The sequence below is a fragment of the Balaenoptera musculus genome, chromosome 13 (genome assembly GCF_009873245.2).
Source record: "Balaenoptera musculus isolate JJ_BM4_2016_0621 chromosome 13, mBalMus1.pri.v3, whole genome shotgun sequence".
NCBI classification, from domain to species: Eukaryota; Metazoa; Chordata; class Mammalia; order Artiodactyla; family Balaenopteridae; genus Balaenoptera; species Balaenoptera musculus.
Window position 1 is genome coordinate 30,851,381 of NC_045797.1, and position 21,645 is coordinate 30,873,025.

A 21,645-nucleotide genomic window follows, 5' to 3' on the forward strand; every position below is an offset into this window, starting at 1 on the left:
TATATTTTTACTTTTTGTCAATTTATCAAAATTGTGTTATTATTTATGTTGTTTTTAATTAATTGTATAAAGCTAATAATTGTCACCCGGAAGAAATTTTTTAAACACTTAGAGACTTATAGGAAATTAAAAACTAAAGATCAATTTTGTAGTGTAGAAATAAAATGATCCAATCAATGAAAGAAAATCCAAGCATATCATTATATTACTTTAGGATAAACTTCTGTGAGGAAATTAGAAATATGTGTTCTAGAAGAAAAAAGAACAGTGTGAAATTCCTAGCTGTTGGAGAAGAATTTAAGTTTTTTTAAATGGATGATGATATTTATATTCCATCAAATATATGGTATTTAGTCTACATTCCATACATTGAAAAGAGTGATGGAACACTTTTATTTTTAAATGACAGTATTTATGAGATGCCATAAATTATATCCTTTGCAATTATTTAGACTTATGATGAAAATTTTTATATGTCAACTTTAAAACATATGAGGGAATACGGTGTTTTTAAAAATGAACTTAGTGATTATATCAGTGAAAACATTTGAAGACCACTGTAAAATTCCCAAGTAATGCATGATATTTCACAGATGCTCCCAGCTGAAAGACTGTTGTTGATTTCTACTGTGGTCTAATCTCTGCCCTCTTGTTAAACGAAATCCACCAGGACTATTTGGAAAATATTTGCCAAGAAGCACTTAAACTCTGAAGTTTCTAATGAATTGAGGTCACTGCTGCCTTCAGTAGTTTATTTAATAGTCATGACCCTGGGCTTCCCTGGTGGTGCAGTGGTTAAGAATCCGCCTGACAATGCAGGGGACACGGGTTTGATCCCTGGTCTGGGAAGATCTCACATACCGTGGAGCAACTAAGCCCGTGTACCACAACTACTGAGCCTGCACTCTAGACCCCGCAGGCCACAACTACTGAAGCCCATGGGCTTAGAGCCCGGGCTCTGCAACAAGAGAAGCCACAGCAGTGAGAAGCCCGCACACCGCAACAAAAACTCAACGCAGCCCCCCAAAAAATAAAAAAAAAAAAAGAATACATGATTCACTAAGGCTGGGACAGGGACATTTCCGGAACCCCAATTTATATTTTATGTCAATTATAGCAAGTACATCTTAGTTCAATACTTTAATGTGTCAATTTCAGTGAATACAACAGATTTCCAAAATGAAAAGGCTGAGTCCCAGTTTAAGAAGGCATCTGGCTAGGTGTCCATTAGCTTCTCCCAACAACCCATTAAAATTCCTTAAATGACTTAGGAAAAGATTAAGACTGTTAACAACAGGTGGATAAGGTAAAGGGCATCTGTAAGGAAACTAAAACGCAGAATTAAAAACTACATTAGAAGCAGGAAACAGCTGAATGGTATGGAGGGCAAACTTTAGAAGCTTTCTTAGAAAACGGAGGGAATGAACAAAAGATATGAGAATGAAGAGAGATGAGATCATAGACTCAAAGGGCAGAGAATGGAGATCTGACAGCTACACAGTTGTGTCAAAGAAAATATGAGACTTTAGGGACATAAACTCACAAAGGCAAGAGAAAAAGTACAGGGGGACAATAGCACTAAACTTTTGGAAAAGGGAGAACAAATAAGAGTGGTAAATATTTAGCAGACCAGAGAAGGGTGCATCCAAAGCCACAGTGGAGAAAGCTGAAAACAAACCCAACATATACCACTGAGTCGTCAAAAGGCTCAGGAATTTGTTGCAAAAGGTACTTATGAAAGAATTGGTTGAACCTTTAAGAAGCAGTTTGATTCTCTCACCCACACTGAGTGGCCAGGTGACTATCCCCTCCAGCCCTGGCAAAAGACTGGAGGTTTGTCTCTGAAAAGCATAAACACAGAGCAAGGCTGAGAGCCAGAGTATAGCACCGAAGCTGAGAAGATTAGGGGATGGTTGCACACTGCATGCTGTCTCCCCTAGGTCTCTTCCCTAACTGGGTCCTCCAACACTGGTGACCAGGTCTTTGCCCTCCAGGCAGGATATCAGTATCTTCTCTGGGAAAATCTGACCAGCCTAGTTCTGAAGAAATGGACTTTAGAAATTCACCTGCCCTTTGGCTTATAGTCAACAAATCCTATCTAAGCACTCAGTTTCCAATCAGCTTTTCAAATTCTCAGTCTTAAATGTGAATACACAACCAAGGATTATCAAATGTTAAGGAATGCCTTGAATATTAAATAAAGAGACCAAGTCAACCAAATAAAGAGTAAAAGGCAAATTTTTTTTTGATGGGGACCATTTTTTTTAAAGTGTTTATTGAATTTGTTACAATATTGCTTCTGTTTCATGTTTTGGTTTCTTGGTTACGAGACAGGTGGGATCCTAGCTCCCCGACCAGGAATCGAACCTGCACTCCCTGCACTGGAAGGCAAAGTCTTAACCGTTGGACCGCCAGGGAAGTCCCATAAAAGACAATTTGGGGCTTCCCTGGTGGCGCAGTGGTTGAGAGTCTGCCTGCTAAAGCAGGGGACACGGGTTCGAGCCCTGGTCTGGGAAGATCCCACATGCCGTGGAGCAACTGGGCCCGTGAGCCACAACTGCTGAGCCTGCGCGTCTGGAGCCTGTGCCCTGCAACGGGAGGGGCCGTGATAGTGAGAGGCCCGCGCACCGCGATGAAGAGTGGCCCCCGCTTGCCGCAACTAGAGAAAGCCCTCGCACGAAACGAAGACCCAACACAGCTATAAATAAATAAATAAATAAATAAATAAATAAATAGAGTAGCTATTAATTTAAAAAAAAAAAGACAATTTGAAGGAAGCAGACTATGTAAGGAAAAGAAAACTTTAAAAAAGTCATTAATCCACGAGGAGATATTATGTTCATGAAATAAGAACAAGATCATATAAAAATATAAAGAACAAAAAAAAAGCTCTTAAAATTAAAAATATGATAAATAAATATCTCAAATATTTAGTGGCAGAGTTGGAAGATAGAGGTGAGAAAATACTCCAGAAAGTAAACTCAAACCAAAAATCCAAAAAAAGAAAAGAAAAAAGAAAAAAAAATTAACACAAAGAGATGGAAAATAAAAGAGAAAATTTAGGAGGAGAAAACAGAGGGTTAATGTTACCAAAGAAGTAATTTAAGAAAATTTTCCAGAACTGAACGATATGTATTTCCAGAATAATACTAAGGACAAATAGAATATCTGGTAAGGAGAGAGATAGAGAGAGTGAGAGAGAGACTGATTCACATACAAAGAATCAGTTACCAGAATGGGTTTATACTGCCCAACTACAAACCTGAAAGCTAGAGGAAGAGCAATACCTTAAAAATTATGGAAAAAAATTATTTCTGTCTTAGAATTTCATACTAGTCAAATAATCAGTCAACTATCAGAGTAGAATAAAAGCAAGTCAGACATGGTAACTGTCCAAAAGTTTACCTCTGTGCAGTGTTCTAGACAAGGTACTGGAGGTATGCTCCATAAAAATGAGAGGATAAACCAGGAAGAAGACATGGGATACAGAAAAGAAAGGCTCAAATATTGGAGGAAGGAAAAGGGAATTCCTAAGATGATGGTGAAGGGAGATCATAGGATGTTAACTGCACATCAGGCCCAGAAGGAAACTAGGCCAAACTGAAGCAGGTCAGAAGGCTCCTAGAAAGGAAGATGAAATTGATAGAATACCTAATGTGAATAAACATCTTGACAGCTGGTTAAGAGTTTATAGTTGAATTAGTAAAAAGGAAAAGCTAAGGAAATGAAAAAAGAGGAAAATTATTAACTCCAGGAAAAAAAAAAGTTATGTGAGAAAAGAAATAATCATACCACATAGCTCATCTGTGAATAGTGTTTACTTATTAATAATAATGTAAACACTGACTATTAATCTAACCAAAATTATGATATAGTTATACTGGAAGATGGACATGGGAAGCATAATTAAACTTGGAGAATGTTGGAGAAAAAAGAAAGCAAAGTTCTTTCCGTACCATAGTGGAAAATCAATAGATTAGGACAAAAAGTAAACAAATCTAGAAGTAGGGGCTTCCCTGGTGGCACAGTGGTTGAGAATCTGCCTGCCAATGCAGGGGACACGAGTTTGAGCCCTGGTCTGGGAAGATCCCACATGCCACAGAGCAACTAGGCCCGTGAGCCACAATTACTGAGCCTGCGCGTCTGGAGCCTGTGCTCCGCAACAAGAGAGGCCGCGATGATGAGAGGCCCACGCGCCGCGATGAAGAGTGGCCCCCACTTGCCGCAACTAGAGAAAGCCCTGGCACAGAAACGAAGACCCAACACAGCCATAAATAAATAAATAAATAAATAAATAAACCCAAAAGTTAAAAAAAAAATCTAGAAGTAGCAATAAAGACATATTGTTTACATACAAAGAGTTAATAAACAAAATAATCAGCCAAGAGAGGTGAAAATAATTAATTCCTGGAAGGGAGAAATAGAGTAAGGGGTAGGAGACTGCTGTTTTTCACAACAAACTAGAGGGAACTTGTTGACTCTTTAAACTCTGTCATATACAACTTTGATATAAATGAAAACTTAAAAAGAAAATTAAAGCAAATAATCAAAAATTAAATGTTAACATATAATAGAAGACAACTTCCATTGTCTTCTATTATATGAGGTAAAGAAATACCCAAATCTGCAGGCATAATTAAAATAAACTATTACCTCTGTGCAGTGTTCTAGAGAAGCTACTAGAGGTATGTGAGTTTTGAATTTTAAGGATAAAGAATCCTACACTAAAATTTACTGCAAAGGAACAAAAACAGGGATGGTATTAGACTTTTCCTCAACAATACAAATTAGAGGACAATGGAGAAATTTCCAAAGACTTGAGGGGAAAAAATTGTGTCCAGCAGCTGCATGTAAAAGAATGAAATTAGAACACTTCCTAACACCATACACAAAAATAAACTCAAAATGGATTAAAGACCTAAATAAGGCCAGACACTACAAAATTCTTAGAGGAAAACTTAGGCAGAACACTCTATGACATAAATCACAGCAAGATCCTTTTTGACCCACCTCCTAGAGAAATGGAAATAAAAACAAAAATAAACAAATGGGACCTAATGAAACTTAAAAGCTTTTGCAGAGCAAAGGAAAACATAAACAAGACGAAAAGACAACCCTCAGAATGGGAGAAAATATTTGTAAACGAAGCAACTGACAAAGGATTAATCTCCAAAATATACAAGCAGCTCATGCAGCTCAATATCAAGAAAACGAACAACCCAATCCAAAAATGGGCAGAAGACCTAAATAGACATTTCTCCAAAGAAGATATACAGATTGCCAACAAACACATGAAAGGGTGCTCAACGTCACTAATCATTAGAGAAATGCAAATCAAAACTACAATGAGGGGGCTTCCCTGGTGGCGCAGTGGTTGAGAATCTGCCTGTCAATGCAGGGGATACGGGTTCGGGCCCTGGTCTGTGGGGATCCCACGTGCCGCGGAGTGACTGGGCCCGTGGGCCACAACTACTGAGCCTGCGCGTCTGGAGCCTGTGCTCTGCAACAAGACAGACTGCGACGGTGTGAGGCCCATGCACCACGATGAGGAGTGGCCCCCACTCACCGTGACTAGAGAAGGCCCTCGCATAGAAACGAAGACCCAACACAGCCAAAAATAAAAATAAATAAATAAATTAAAAAAAAACCAAAACTACAATGAGGTATCACCTCACACTGGTCAGAATGGCCATCATCAAAAAATCTACAAACAATAAATGCTGGAGAGGGTGTGGAGAAAAGGGAACCCTCTTGCACTGTTGGTGGGAATGTAAATTGATACAGCCACATGGAGAACAGTATGGAGGTTCCTTAAAAAACTAAAAATAGAACTACCATACGACCCAGCAATCCCACTACTGGGCATACACCCTGAGAAAACCATAATTCAAAAAGAGTCATGTACCACAATGTTCATTGCAGCTCTATTTACAATAGCCAGGACATGGAAGCAACCTAAGTGTCCATCGACAGATGAATGGATAAAGAAGATGTGGCACATATATACAATGGAATATTACTCAGCCATAAAAAGAAACAAAATTGAGTTATTTGTAGTGAGGTGGATGGACCTAGAGATTGTCATACAGAGTGAAGTAAGTCAGAAAGAGAAAAACAAATACTGTATGCTAACACATATATATGGAACCTTAAAAAAAAAAAGGTTCTGATGAACCTAGGGGCAGGACAGGAATAAAGATACAGACATAGAGAATGGACTTGAGGACACGGGGAGGGGGAAGGGTAAGCTGGGATGAAGTGAGAGAGTAGCATTGACATATATACACTACCAAATGTAAAATAGGTAGCTAGTGGGAAGCAGCTGCATAGCACAGGGAGATCAGCTCGGTGCTTTGTTTCCACCTAGAAGGGTGGGATAGGGAGGGTGGGAGGGAGATGCAAGAGGGAGAGGATATGGAGATATATGTATACGTATAGCTGATTCACTTTGTTATACAGCAGAAACTAACACAACATTGTAAAGCAATTATACTCCAATAAAGATATTAAAAAAAAATTGTGTCCAGCAATTCCATAGGAAACCAGGGTATCTTCTCTATCATTTTTAAAAGCAACAGAAGACATTCACAGATAATCTTTAAAAGCATATCAGTCTCATATCTCTATCTGACAGATGACTCAAAAAAAACCTCAAAGATGTTATAAAAGAACTCTCTGGTGGTATTAAAATAAGGTGAACAAAGAATTTCATCAATGTATTTTTATAATTGTGGTTTCAAAACAATTCAACTGTGAAAAATTATTGAAAGACGAAACAATAATTTCATAATAGTAGCAACTAACATAAAGTGTTAGTCTCTGGTCTAAATGCTTTACACGAATTACCTCATTTAACCCTCAGAACAGCCCAATGATGGTAGATACCATAATTATGTCTATTTTACAGATGAAGAAACTGAAGCACAGGGGAGTTTAGTAATTTGCCTAAAGTCACACAACTAGTGTACTTGCTATTTAACTATTGTCTCTATGCTGTGACCCTGAGATTGGAACTCTGCTAATCATATTTCCTAGACTTCCTTGCGAACTGGCTCCCTGTGTCTGCTAATAAGAGGCACTGGAAGAAAACTGTAGGGAGAGAGTAGGAAAGAAGGCTTGTGCTTTCTGTTTTCTAGTACTGTCAGTATTGTTCCACCATCAGCAGCAGACAGTTGGCTCTAGCTCCCAACTTCTTTGCACACTCCTAGCATGAATCTTGCTTTGCCCCTCAGAGGAATCTTCAGCAGGGGAGGTTCAGGGAACCCTCTCCTCCTCTGAAATCCAAGCACCAGCTGCAGAGAGCGCCCCCTTAAAGATCTGAGCACCAAACCTGCAGGGCCTCTCCTCTGAGTTCCTAGGTTCTAGAAACTTGATTTCTTCCTTTTGTTCTCACAGTCCTAAAGGTTGAAGCTTCTTCCTGCAGTTACTCATCTCTGGTTACCTTAGCTTCTTGTTTTTTCCTTTTAGTCTTCCAACACCTGTGTAACCAATTCCCTGTATTTAATATCTTCTGTTTGAAATACTTAGTGTGTTTCTGTTTTTCTAATTGGACCTTGACTTATACAGTTAGTAAATGACAGGGCTGGGATTCAGATCCAGTAGCCTGACTCCAGAGCTCATACTCTTAATTGCTATTCATATTATTCTAAGCTCTTAAAAACAAAACAAAAATAAGACAAAAAAGTAAACCTGACTTTAAATAACCCTTGCGACAAAGATGGACCAAAAATTGTAAAATGTAATTGGAGTATTTAGATCTTAAATAATGATTAGAGAAAAATTAAAACTCCTGTGACACACAAAAGCTATATTTATTGAGAGTGAAGCTCTTAGCTTTAAATGGTTTTATTCTTAAACAAGAAAGAAAAAAGCAAATACACCAAATATTTGTCTAAATAATTAGAAACATAATAAACCAAGGTAGGGAATTCCCTGCCTGGCAGTCCAGTGGTTAAGACTCAGTGCTTTTACTGCCATGGGCCTGGGTTCGATCCCTGGTTGGGGAACTAAGATCCCACAAGCCACATGGTGCAGAAAATAAAATAAAATAAACCAAAGTGAAGCCAAAGGAAAAACAAAATACAAACAAAAGTAGAAAATATGCAAGTCTCATGCCTACTTTTGCTTATCATTTTACCATTTTTTAAAATCCTCAGTGCCTGGCAGACCTCAGAGCTCCTTGCACATAGTGGAAAAAGTCGGTTTTAATGCAATATTTTCTCTATCAACTAAAACTATTCACACACACATACATAGGTAATATACATGCATACTGAAAATGACAGGGAGGATATCCATCTAACTGTCATAGGGTTTACTTATGAGTAATGAGATCAATTATTTTTATTCTTCTTCCTTCTGCTTTTCTTCTTCCTGCTTTTCTGTATTTCCAAATTTTACAAAATGATTATGTACATCATAACTAGAAAAAAAGTTTTTAAAATAACCTTTCATCAAAATATTTTAAAGTCCTTTGTTATAAAGCAGAAACTAACACACCATTGTAAAGCAATTATACACCAATAAAGATGTTTAAAAAAATTTTTTTAAAGGCCTAAGATCAAACTGGGGAAAAGTGTTTTCCATTTATGTGACAAGGGGTTTTAATTAATGTCATTAATATATAAAGACCTGCACATCTAATCTAAAGTAGTCACTCAGACAATTTCTATCATACCACTCTAGTCTAATTATATTATGGTATTTACCATTATCCAACATTTTTCTTGACTTGTTTGCTCATTTATTGTGTTTTCCTTACCCTGACCCTAACGTAGGCTCTCTTACAAGGAGAAACCTTGTTTATCTTGTTCCACATCAAATTGCCTATTCCTAGAACAGTGCCTAGTACTTGGGAGGAGCTCAGTATATACCGACTGAATAAATAAAAGAGTACTTTCAATCAATTCTTAAAAATGAATGCTCCAACAGAAAAGTTGTATAACAATGTGATTTTAAAATGAAGAAATATACATATCCAATAAGTTTTAGACTATAAGCTGTGTAAGGAAAGGAATATGTCTACCTATTTATCATTATATTTCCAGTTCCTAGCACAGTTTTTTTTTTTAATTAATTAATTAATTAATTTTTATTTTTGGCTGTGTTGGGTCTTTGTTTCTGTGTGAGGGCTTTCTCTAGTTGCGGCGAGTGGGGGCCGCTCTTCATCGTGGTGCACGGGCCTCTCACTATCGTGGCCTCTCTTGTTGCGGAGCACAGGATCCAGACGCGCAGGCTCAATAGTTGTCGCTCACGGGCCTAATTGCTCCGCGGCATGTGGGATCTTCCCAGACCAGGGCTCGAACACGTGTCCCCTGCATTAGCAGGCAGATTCTCAACCACTGTGCCACCAGGGAAGCCCCCTAGCACAGTTTTGACATGAAATAGATACTTAATAAAACAATCAATGAATAAATGAATGAACATAATGTTAAAGAAAAAAATTTCATGACACTTGTCAAAGACAGTAAAGACTTTATTCAGGAGGGACGACTGCAACGAGGATTTGGTGGTAGGGAAGAGAGACCAAGCTCAAATCCAAATCCAATCAGGATGAGTAGAGATCTATAGCCAAAGAGCAGGGTGGATGGAAAATTACTAAGAGGAAACATCAAGGCTAGGGGGATTCTTGCTGGTCAGACTCAACAGGATTCTTGCCTTAAGGCAGCCCAAGGTGATAAGATACTGAGAGTGAAGGATAAGGAATTTGACCAGATTTCCAGAGAGATCATCTATCAAGGGTGGGGGATTTTCACTGAACTGGCCCAGCAGAATTCTTGCTAAAACTGAATTAACTGGGCCAAGGACCGAGCCCAAGGTCAAAGTCTAGTCAAAAAGAGGACTCAGAGGAGCTGATTCAGGTTTGGTCAAGAGGAGTCTTTCTCAATGAAAGTCTTTGAAAAATGTTCACTAACTTAAACAATGACAAATAAAGCTACGAGCACCATCTCTACTTATCAAAATGTAATAGACGGGACTTCCCTGGTGGCGCAGTGGTTAAGAATCCACCTGCCAATGCAGGGGACACGAGTTTGAGCCCTGGTCTGGGAAGATCCCACATGCTGCAGAGCAACTAAGCCCTGTGCGCCACAACTACTGAGTCTGCGCTCTAGAGCCCACGAGCCACAACTACTGAAGCCCATGCGCCTAGAAGCCTGTGCTCCACAACAGGAGAAGCCACCGCAATGAGAAGCCCACACACCACAAGGAAGAGTAGCCCCCTGCTCGCCACAACTAGAGAAAAGCCCACGCGCAGCAACGAAGACCCAATGCAGCCCAAAATAAATTAATTAATTTAAAAAAATGTAATAGATGTCTCTCTCTCTCTTTTTTTTCTTCTTTTTTTTTTACAGACAAGGTCACCGGTAGAGAGTGACTGGGGGCTATTTTATTGTATTTTATTTATTTATTTATTTTGGCCATGCTGTGTGGCATGAGGGATCTTAGCTCCCTGACCAGGGATTGAACCCATGCTCCCTGCATTGGGAGTGCAGAGTCTTAACCATTGGACCACCAGGGAAGTCCTAGATTTCTCTTTAAACTGTACAAACTCAGTGTTCATAAGGGTACGGAAATACTTAGGATTTAAGGTCTTCTTTTAAGACCAAAAACTTCTTGAGTTGCAAGGAGTATATCTATTTTGTTCGTTGTAATAAACTTTCAAAGGCGTAGCCCATGGTGGGCGCTTTAACATTTGTTAACTGAATCACTGAGTGGGGAGCAAATCAGTATTAACTTTCCTAGAGGGTACTTTGGCTCTATAGCTGTAAAAACATTCATATCTTTTGACCCAGTTATTCCATTTAAAAAAAAATCATAGCCTTAGGAAAAAAGTCAAAGAAGCACAAATAAGGATATTCATTCTAATCATATACAGTAAGTTCCCTGCAAATCTTCAGGGTTCACAAACCTTCAAGTTGTGAACTTTCAAAGATGCAAACATGCAGTCCATCAACATCAGGCGTGAGTGAAACTGCAGCTTGCCCTCTATCTCCTATTGCTGACGAGCCTTCAGCTCTACCATCTCCCACCTCCTCTCCCTCCTCCAGTCAGTAACTCTTCTTGAGGTCAGGTTGTGATTCTGGTTCTGCCCTTTGCAGGCTGTGTGTAGCAACAGTTGACATACTTTAACCATACTCAGCCTGTTTCCACATTGATAAAATAAAAGTAACACACACCTCATAAGTGTATTGTGAAGGCTGAATGATATGATTAAATATCCAATGCAGTGCAGGCCTTAGTTAAGGTCCTTAAATAATGTTGGTCCCCTTCCCTTTGATTTCCTCTAAGGATGAACCACACATTTGCCATAACTGGGTTTACTGTGACATGGTTTAGTCACATCACAGGTCAAATCATTTCCTCCAAACCTAACAAACCATGCACATCCCTCTGCTACTAACAAAATCTACATTGTTCATCTATAAAATTGGGGATAATAGTATAATAGTGTCTACTTTGCACAGGTGCATCCATGAGGGTTAAACAAGATACTATGTTAAGTGCCTAAATCAGTAATTGGCATGTGGAAGATGTATAGTAACTTTCCTTTCCCTTTCCCTTTAATTGGATATTTCTCCATAGTATCTCCTTGACCAAGTTCAAAATGGTCTAGAATGACTCAAAACAACTTTTCCACCCTAATCAGATTGTTTTCTGTGTCACATTTAATTTGAAGTCAATTATTTGGTTTATTTAAATACTGGTAAGGACAGACTATATAAACTATTGTACTGGATGTTCAAGGAGATAAGTAGAAGACTGTGACCTGACTCTGAGTAGCTGGTTGAGGTGACAATATACTTGAAAAGCTGCAAGGCCAGGTAGGACAAATCATACAGAAATAAGTGTGGTAGGAGTTTTGAGATTAATGTGGTTGATCTGATTATTTTACACTAAGATCTAGAGAATTACCGAGTTGTAAGAGAGCTATGGCTTTATGGCTGAGAAAATAGGTCCAGAGAGCTAAGTGGTCTAGGGCCACAGCTATGGAGTGGCAGAGGTTTCCTATCTCCTGGTCTTGTGCTGCTTACAGATGTTTCTTACTTTAAGTAGGCAGTTTGGTGTAGCTAGTTAAGCACTGGGTTCTGAAGCTAAAATGCTTGGATTTGAGTCCTGGTTTTTCCAGTTACTATCTGTGTGACTTTGGGCAAGTCACTTATCTCTATGCTTCAGTTCCTCCATCTATAAAGTGAAAACAATAATAGTACCTTATTTCATAGGGTTGTTGTGAGGATTCACTAACTTAATATATGTAAAGCATTAAAAACTGTAGTTTTGACATTATAACTGCCATTAGTCTCTAAGAGAATGGAAGACAAGAAGTCCAGTTTTCTGTTTCTTCCTTCTTTTTCTTCTTCTTTTTAAAACTTCCTCCCTCAGATTCTGATCAAAGCATCCAAATGAGTGCTCAATAAATACATGTTAGCTACCTTAATCTTATAGGATAAAAACACATTTTTGTATCTCAGAAGTAAGACTTGGGATTTGCATAAGTCAGGCCTAGTCTAGTTAACAGGAAAGCCTAGAAAAGTAAAAATTGAGATAGCAACAGATTCTAGGATCCAACAGGGTTTCTTTAAAAAAGCCAGGCAAGGGACTTCCCTGGTGGCACAGTGGTTAAGAACCACCTGCCAGTGCAGGAGACACGGGTTCAATCCCTGGTCCGGGAAGATCCCACATGCCAAGATGCAACTAAACCCATCTGCCCCAACTACTTAGCCTGTGCTCTAGAGCCTGTGCGCTGCAACTACTGAGCCTCCGTGCTGCAACTACTGAAGCCCCCGCGCCTAGAGCCCGTGCTCTGCAACAAGAGAAGCCACCGCAATGAGAAGCCTGCACACCGCAGCGAAGAGTAGCCCCCGCTCTCCACAACTAGAGAAAGCCCACGCGCAGCAACGAAGACCCAACGCAGCCAAAAAAATAAAAGAAATTAAAAAAAGGAAAATAAAAAAGCCAGGTAAGATCAATAGATGCAGAGAAAGATGGAGGTCAATGAATCTAATTTCAAATATGCTTTCCCATCTATCTTAAGATCTATTCCAAACTTCCTTGGAGAAAATCTAGACTTTTAAGGAAAGTGCAGAGAACATGCCTCCCGTGGGCTTGCTTTGAGGGAATGTTTCAGCAGGTGCTGCATTCCGCCCTGGAGGTGGCTGCATGGATTTGTGAATTGAGGTGACAACATTGACTCCCCGCTGAAGAAAAGATGTTGTCTCTACACAGGAACTTTAACTGATAGCTTAACTACAATGATACTACTTGAAACATGAGGAAGAAAGAGGAAGAGGAGGAGGAGAAAAGGGAGAAGGAAAAGAGGGAGGAGAAAAAAGAGAAGGAGGAGGAAGAAGAGGAAGAAGCAGCAGAAACCGCTGTCAAGCCAGTCACAACTCAGTTCAATAGTCATTTTAGAAAAAGCAAGAACCATCCCCCTGACCCCCCTCCGCCCTGGAGCACTTTTCTCTACGCTCCTCAAATGCCTGCTGAAAAAATTCTGGGACTAATTTACAAGCCAAGAAGGCTGTCGCAGAATTAGGGAGAGCAGGCGGAGGTGAGGAATAACCTATACTGAGGGACTTGAAAAATCATGGATTTGGGGAGGACGGATGGGCAGGGATTTTGTCACTACCTTCAGCATCATCTATCAGGAAATCTAGGGATGGAAGAAGGTTCCAAGACGGGTCCCAAATCTTCTGCATTTTGCAGATGCAAATCACATCGTCCACCTCCACTCTCGGCACTCGGGCGGTATCCGGATAAAATAAGCATCAGAAGGGGTACCTTGAAGTGAAAACAAATAGCAGAAGGTCAGCCTGGAGTTCTTGTGTGGGAGGGGCTTAACAAAGGTCAGCACAGCCACAGCATCAGAAAAGGTGGAAGAATTAAGGGTCACCGACAGACGAGCCCCAAAGTTTGGGGTTTGGGTCTCCTGGTACCCTACGATTTGCCCCGCACACACACCCTTTAAGTTTCTCAGTTTGAGTCTCGCCTGTAGACTTCCTGAAAAGACACGGTCTTATTAAGCGTTCTCACAGCGCCTAGCTCAGAGCTGACCCGTGAGTCGGTTCTCAACAACATCTGGGAGCAAAAGCGGCTTTTGAAGTTGGAGGAGGAAGGGCTCTGGGTTTATTTATGTTAGGGTTGGCTTTCGGGTGTGGCCTGGCACCAACTGCCGGCAAAAATTTCCCGATCACCTCCCGTCTTCCACCTCTGCCCAGGTGACGTCGGTAAGCCCCGCAGGACCAGCTAGGGGCTAAGCGGCTAAGCCGCGTCCTTCAGGTGTCAGTCTCGATCCTTTCGGAAACCACAATCCCCAGAGTCCCTTGTGCAGGGAGGTCAAGTCGCAAATAAGATGGCTCCAGAAGGGTGGGACATGCAGCAGGGTGGAAACCCTGGTCCCTGGCAGTTTCTTTACCGGATGTGTTTAAATAACTGAATCCCCACAAATGCACCACTCCACTAACCACCTTCGTGGCCGAGGAGGCCACCGCAGCCGCCTCTCTCGGTCGTCCAGGGGCATCCTGGGAGTTGCAGTCCAGCCGCTGGGCTGCGCCGAACAACCTTTCCCATAGTGCCCTACGGGTCGGGCAATTGCAACATTCTTTTCCAAAACTCTCTCCGCACTGAGATCCCCTTTCCCCGGTCCCCTTCTCTCCGACAACTCCTTCCCGTCTGTGGCGACAGAGCGGCGGCCGCCGGTGGCCTGGGCCCCTGGCCGGGTCGCCCCGAGAGGCACTTCCGGCGGCGGTTCACTTCCTGGTTGGGTGGATGGAGCCGAGCGGGAGCGCGCGCGGGGGAGGGGCGGCGGGTTAGTCTCCGCCGGGCGCTCCGGGGATCAGCTGGCGGGCGGGCGGGCGCCGAACGCGGCCCCGGCTCTCGCTGCAGCGCCGCCTCCTCTCCTTGTCGCAGGCCGGCCCGGCGGCCGTGACAATGTTGCGGCGCTGGTAGCTGGGCGCCGGCCGCCAAGCCATCTCAAGTGGGTGCCGCTGGGATGCTGCCTCGCGGGGCGGCGGGGAGACCGGGGAGGAGGGGAAGCAGTGCCGGGTTGGGTCAGCGCTGCCCGAGGCGGCCGGAATCCCTCCTTTTTCAGACCCCGGGGCACGGGGTCCCGGGTTCTGGGGCCGGGGACGCGTTTTCAGCCACAGGGTTTTTCTCTCTAAGAAAATGCATGAAGCGTTTCCCCAGGATGGTGGCTTTTGCTCCCCCTAGGACTCAGCAGTTGAATTTTTAAGTGTGTTACTGATTCATCCTCTCTCTCTTCCTCTGTCATCACAGGTTTAAACTTACACGAATCGCTCTCTTGAGGAGGAGGGGACCGCCGCGCGATTGACACGCATATTCCTATAGGCATCCTCCCTCAGCCCCCACCCCCTCGGCCGGATTCGGGTGGCTCCTCTCCTAGCTGAAATCCGAGAAGAAATCCTTGGATCTCTTGTTTAAAAAAAAAAAAAAAATCTAGAAACCGTCGGTATTTTGCTTTACTGCTTCCTTTTCGCAAGATGAAGAAGTTTTTCGACTCCCGGCGAGAGCAGGGCGGCTCTGGCCTGGGCTCCGGCTCCAGCGGAGGAGGGGGCAGCACCTCGGGCCTGGGCAGTGGCTACATCGGAAGGGTCTTTGGCATTGGGCGGCAGCAGGTCACTGTGGACGAGGTGTTGGCGGAAGGTATGGTGGGACTCTTTCAGTGCGCCGTAAATTAAAATCTTGTGCTGATGCAGCAAGACGTTGAATGTATGAATGGGTTTTGACCAGTTGACCCTCCCTTCCCCCTCCCCTTGCCCTGTGAATCATTGTCCTTGAGAAATTTGAAACTGAGATTTCAAAGTGACAGAGCTTTATGGGGTGGGGGGAATTTGCCAGAAATTGTTTACCTCGGTGACCTTTTATTTAAAAAAAAATAAATTGACAAGCCAATTCTTGCCTGCCTCACCGAATTATGAGGATCAGGCGAGAAAACGTATGTGTGAAAGTGTAAAGCTTCACATCAAATGTAGGGTGTGGGGCTTGTCATCCTCCTAAAACTTGAAATACTGATGTGAGGGCTGAGTGGTGGGGATGGAGGACCTTTAAGAGGGGTTTCTTCTCCTACCCAACTTTCCCACTCCCTTGAGCAGGCACTGGAAGGAAGAGAGGATTTTCAGAGAATCAGAGTGTGTTTTTCTAAGAGCCAAGGCTCTTGGTGGATTTGACTAGGTTTGTTTCCTGACCCAACTGTAATCAGGTCCCCAGGATGCAGCTAAGATAACAAATTACATGAAATGAATGTGGTTATTTTGAAATCAGTCCAGTAGGCCCCTCTTTCTCCTGTTCTTGTTTTTTGGTATTTGGGTGTGTGTGTGTGTGTTTGTGTTTGTGTTTTGCCCAAAGAATTACTTGAGAGTGGCCTCCGATTTTTGCTTTTTCTCTTTTGGAGAGGATGTTATTTAGATCTGCTGTATAAATTCCCTATACGTGTGTTCATCTGTGTATCTATAGACATGTAGATATATATCTTTATCCCCCAGGCTGTCCTGAAACCTTTGCATGTCTCTTTTGGTAACCTTAACGTCGACCTTCATAATTATGCCAGACTCATAATTTTCACAGCCCATTGCCTGCCTAGTGTGCTTTTACTTTTAATAAAAGCAGCAATTTCCTTGGCATGAAGCTATTCAAACTAATTGGATGGGGCCAACCTGCTGTAGGTTGTTTTATCAGCCGAGAGGGGATGGGGGAAGGGGAGGCCTCTATTACTGCAGCATGGTGGGGGAACAGTTCATTAGCAGGAGAAGAAGCCTTCTTGCAAGCTAAGGCTGGAGCAAGGGCCCCAACCTGGGCCTGGGACATGCCTGACACGGTGAGTGTTGCTCGTGGTGGGTTTGGAGAAGGAGCTGTTTGGCTCTCAGCGTGTGTCAGCATGGAATTCAGCTGGGCCCAGTGTTCTGGGGTTACGGTTGAAGCCTCTTTAAAAACACTGGTTTAAAAAAGATCTGGCAGTTGATGTCCTTATGAAGTTGTTGCTCTTTTCCCTTTTCAGTGCTGCTCTAACTGGACTTAATCCGGGGCCTGAGTCACTGTCCCTCCGGATCCTTCCTTGTGGGCTTTGGTGCAGGATGGGAGACGCTTCTGTGCCCGCTGCCAGATCCACACCCTTGAGTCTGGTCTGTCTGTTTCATCCCTGTGCCAAAGCCCTTGACTGCAGTGGGATGGAGAAATGGAGAAGGGGTGTGTGAGAGAGAAATCAAGAGGAACGAGGGGGCACAGAGCTCTTTCCTTCCCTCTCAACGGCCTCTGCTCAACTTAGAGCCCAGAAACATTTTGTTCAGCTAGGATATTGTATCATTAGAGATGATGCTACCCTAAGCAGTGCCTTTTCTCGGAGTCTGAGTCGATGGGGAGGAGAAAAGGCAAAATTGGTCTTTTTTATCTAGGCTGCCCTTCTCTTCCCCAGAATTCATCCCTGAGAACTGCACAACGTGCATTATGGTATTTTTAAATGGAACTGAGGGCTTGCAGCTCTGTATTCATTCATTTATTCATTCAACAAACAGTTATGGAGTGTCTGTGATGTGCCAGGCACGGTGCTAGGCTCTGGGGAATATGATTTAAAACTAGATGCTGGAATTTACAAACTACTTTGAGAGATGGAAAACAGCCACTTAAAACAGAGCAATATGTGCTGTCACGGAGATAAGCTTAGGGTGCAGTGGCCTCCAGTTTTAGAGAGCCAAGAACTGCTTGCTGCAGGAAGTGACTGACTGAAGCACGAGCAGGAGTTATCCAGGTACGGTGACGGCATGGGCAGAGACTCAGCTAGGTCTGGCAGTGTTGCCCTCTTTATGTTCTTTGACTATAACTGAATTTGAATATGTGGTTCTTAGAAGTATGTAGCTGTGTAGGAGCCAGTATACAAAGTACCTGTGAAGAACCCACCAAGTACAAAGGCACTGCTAGGTTCTGGGAAGGATATAGGGAGGTTTAAAGTGTGATGCCTGCGTTAAAGGAGCTGTCAGTGAATTTACGAAAACAAGGCAAACATTCACCCCTACAGCAGCATGGTTACCAGGGCTGTCTGTGGAATCAGGCAGATCTACGTTCAAATTGTGGATCTGTTCTTTACCAGCTGTGAAACGTTGCGTAAGACATTTCAAGCCTCTCTTGAATCTCTGTTTCCCTATGGCGCTCTCAAAGTGTGGAGCCTGGGTCCAGGGCATCAGCATCACGTGGGAGCTTGTTAGAAATGCAGATTCAGGCCTCGCCCCATAAACTTGGCTGTGGGGCTTTAACACGTTCCTGGAGAGATTCTGCTGCAAGCTAAAGTTTCAGAACCACTGCCCTACGGAGCGGTCTTGAACATTAACTGAGGCAACGTATGTAAACTATTTAACATTTTTCAGATGTTCAGTAATTGGTAGCCATTATTTCTCAGCCAGGAGGAATGGGGGGCAATGTGAAGGCTAGTTTGACTGCAGCAGTCTGCAGCTTTCCTTTCCCCCAGTGTGGGTAGACACAGCCCAATGTTCTTTGCAGAGGCGTCAGCAGCTCCTTAAAGGGTCAACAGATGTTTTGGGTAGCCGTGCTCCTTTCTGAACCCTCTTCTCTTTGAGTCCCCAGGTGCTGACCTAGCCACCAGTCCCAGCCAGTGTTGTCTTAGGATGATGCAAGTCATGCATCAAAGTGCCCAGGGCAGTGGCCAGGCAGTTCAGGGAGGGATGATGTGCTGGGCTTCAAGCTCAGACCCTGTTACCACCTCATCTCACTGACCGTCCCTTTTTCCCTCATGTGGGTTTGGTCTGTACTTTACAGTGAGGAATCGCAGGAGCCCCAAGGAGGAGGTGCTGGAGTGCAAGGCAGGAGAGCGCCTGGGCTGCCATCTTTCCATCAGCGGCATCAGCCCCAGTCGCCCGGTTTCCCTAACTAGTCCAGTGGGGGTTTGTCTGTCTGCGGGAAGTGAAGGTTCTAAGTCACGAGTTCAGAGGGGTCTGGCTTTGTGTAGGCTGGTGCAGGGGAGGATATTTTCTCTCTAGCTTCCTCGGCAAAGATGCCATGATGAGATGCTAAATCATGTGTGAGGTAACGAGTGTGTGATGTCAAGGGAAGATCTGGTTTAAGCTTCCAGAATGGGCTCAATGGGAAAAGTGGAGCAATGCTCAAAGGAGGACTGAGAGGCTATGCTTTTGTCATGTCCCCTCAGCTATATGAGGCCTTACGTCTAAGCTCCAGACAATACGTAAATGTTGGCTACCTGCTGTGTCCAAGACAGCATTCCTGAACTTCTATATAAGGTGGAGCAGGGGGCCCTTCAGGAAAGTTTTCTGACCTACACTAAAGGAATTCAGGTCTAGGGCTAATGAGAACTACTCAGTAAGTCTCCATATCAGTAAACTGACAGTTTCTCCTACCTACAGTGCAAAGTAGTGAGGCTTAAAAGATATGTGTGAAATCACCTAAACCAAACAAATGTGTGTGTGTGTGTGTGTGTGTGTGTGTGTGTGTGTGTATGGCATAAATAGGTATTGGTGGTATCAATATGACGCATGCATGTATTCGTTTAGTGAACGTTTGTTGGTGCCTTCTCTGCGGCAGGTGCTGTATTAGGCTCCAGAGCTACTGGGATGAATGGGACTTGGGCCCGGCTCTTAAGGAGCTCATAGACCAGCAAATAATGCTAAGATAAGTATGCAGCACTTAGCATGGTCCTGGGTGTGGAGTAGGTGGTAAAAAGATGTTATGAGATGATAATGGGCCTGGGGCTGAGGGTTTCCAGATGAAGTGTCGTTTGAACAGGAATGGAAATTACCCAGCATATGTTCCAGATGAGAGTTACTCAAGCCTTTGTAAGCAGAGAGAATAGCACATGCAAAAGTGCAGAGAGGGGAGACAGTATGGTGAGTTCTGGGAAAACTGGCTAGTCTGGTGTTATCATTTTGGTTAGTAGACGTTTCCCTTCCAGAGTCAAGGAAAGTAGGGCATGGCATGGTAGAAGGAAATTCTTTTACATTTGCTCCCTGGCTGTGCTGGCTGCTTGCTTTCCCCAGTGGCCCTGGGCCTTCTGAGTAACTATTGGCTAGCTGTCCAGTGTGCACTGCTTCCCTCTGTGCCTCAGCCCTTTGCCAGTAGTGGGGGCGAGGAGGTGGCTGGTGTCTGGGGAAGGAGCGGTCCCGAAGGTTCGAAGAGAGGCAAGAAGCTTGAACCAGAAGCAGGCGGGGGAGTGAGAAGACCAGTGTTACAGGAAGGAGTGGACAGGGGAGATAATGAGGGTGTTTGACCCAAGCAGAAGGTATGTTGGAGAGAAAAGAAAAGGAAATAAGGCCACGGAGAGCTTCAGTGCCAGGCAGGGAGGTTGGCTATAAGCATGTGAGGTCTTGATGCAAACAACCAATTTGACCCCTCCCACTTCAGATGTCTTTGCCTGCTGGGAAGTCTGATTTTTTAGCGGCAACTGCAGATTTTCAGGGGGTGGCTTGTGAATGGTGTCTTCTTCCTGGCTTCGGGCATGATGACAGTTATAGCTGTGCTAAATATAGCCAAATCTCGAATTCAGAAATGAAATCTAGAATAAGTCATTGCGTGGTCAAAGCCTTTCCTTTGGTCTCTCTAACAAAGTCATGCTCATTTAATGAGAGGTCATGAAGAGAGAGAAACAGTTTCATATGGGTTTCGAGAGGGAGGATATGGGGGGAGGCATGCACTTGTACCTCAGTAGCTAAAACTGCATGTAGAGTACACAGGGAAAGCTTGGTAAATATTAATAAAGAACACATGAAAACATATTATTGCATCAGAGCAGTCATTTTACCTTGCAGTATTTGAAAATTGACACTTCAGACAGAAAGGGGACTCACCCCACCGTCCACCTTCATCTTGTCCTCTTCAAAGGATAGATGCTTTCTGAGCTGCTTAAGAAATCCCTGTGCCATCTGCATCTTTAAGAGCCAAACAATGATAATCATAGAACTGAAATTGTCTATTGAAGTAGCATCCAGCACTTGAAGTAGCGAGCATAGCCTTCAGCCTACTTTTCTGGAGCCATCTTTTGGTGTGTTTGGTGTGGTGGCGGGAGCACTGCAGTGTGATTGGAAGACCCAGGTGTGTTGGTTCATTCTTTGCCGTGTTCGGTAACCGTGCCTGTGCTGGACGTCATGCAGTGATTAAATAAGACACGGCTCTGCCTTGTGGAGCTCACTATCATAGAACTCCAGACACACGAGCAAATAGCTCTACGTGCTGTGATGAGGGATGTACAAGGGCTAGGGGACAGACATGAGGGAGCCATTAATCTTGTGGGGTGAGGAGTAGTCAGGGAAAGCTAAAGAAAGTGATACTTGAAATGTGTCTTCAAAAATAAGAACTCAGTACTAGATGGACAGGGTAAAGGGAACATTCTAGACAGAGAGAATAACCAAAGACACAAAAGCAGGAAAGTGCACTGCTTGCTGAGAGCTGTATGTTTTGAGACAGTAGTGATCTACTAGTGTCCAGGGCTGTGCAGGCCAATAAAGTAGCCACTAGCCACATATGGGTATTTAAATTTAAATTATCTGATGTTAGATAAAAATTTAATTTGTCAGACACAGTAGCCACATTTCAGTTGATTAATAGCCACGTGTGGCTAAGGCCTACAATTTTGGACAACACAGACGGAGAAAATTTCCTCATCAGAGAAAGTGC

The 21,645-nt window shown here is 43.2% G+C and overlaps 1 protein-coding gene and 1 long non-coding RNA gene across 14 annotated transcripts in view; one reads left to right on the forward strand and one right to left on the reverse strand.

Annotated features, from left to right (window-relative positions):
• Positions 1 to 9,485: 9,485 nt before the first annotated feature.
• Positions 9,486 to 14,742, reverse strand: LOC118906290. Of its 2 annotated transcripts, none has more exons than XR_005022473.1 (3): positions 14,463 to 14,742; positions 13,628 to 13,779; positions 9,486 to 9,564 (listed from the first exon to the last, which is right to left on the reverse strand). It is a non-coding gene; the product is annotated as an uncharacterized LOC118906290 (long non-coding RNA). The 2 variants fall into 2 exon arrangements; XR_005022472.1 differs by having other exon boundaries at positions 14,466 to 14,734.
• Positions 14,743 to 14,816: 74 nt separating this feature from the next.
• AAK1 (AP2 associated kinase 1) overlaps positions 14,817 to 21,645 on the forward strand; it is a 167,723-nt gene continuing 160,894 nt past the window's right edge. For 7 of the 12 annotated variants that reach the window (XM_036873744.1, XM_036873746.1, XM_036873745.1 and 4 more), the window contains exons 1-2: positions 14,817 to 14,974; positions 15,274 to 15,660. In XM_036873744.1, coding sequence (XP_036729639.1) covers positions 15,498 to 15,660 — 163 coding nt within the window. In that variant the 5' untranslated portion in view covers positions 14,817 to 14,974; positions 15,274 to 15,497. The remainder of the gene's footprint in view (positions 14,975 to 15,273; positions 15,661 to 21,645) is intronic. The other 5 variants (XM_036873751.1, XM_036873752.1, XM_036873755.1 and 2 more) reach the window with 1 other exon arrangement.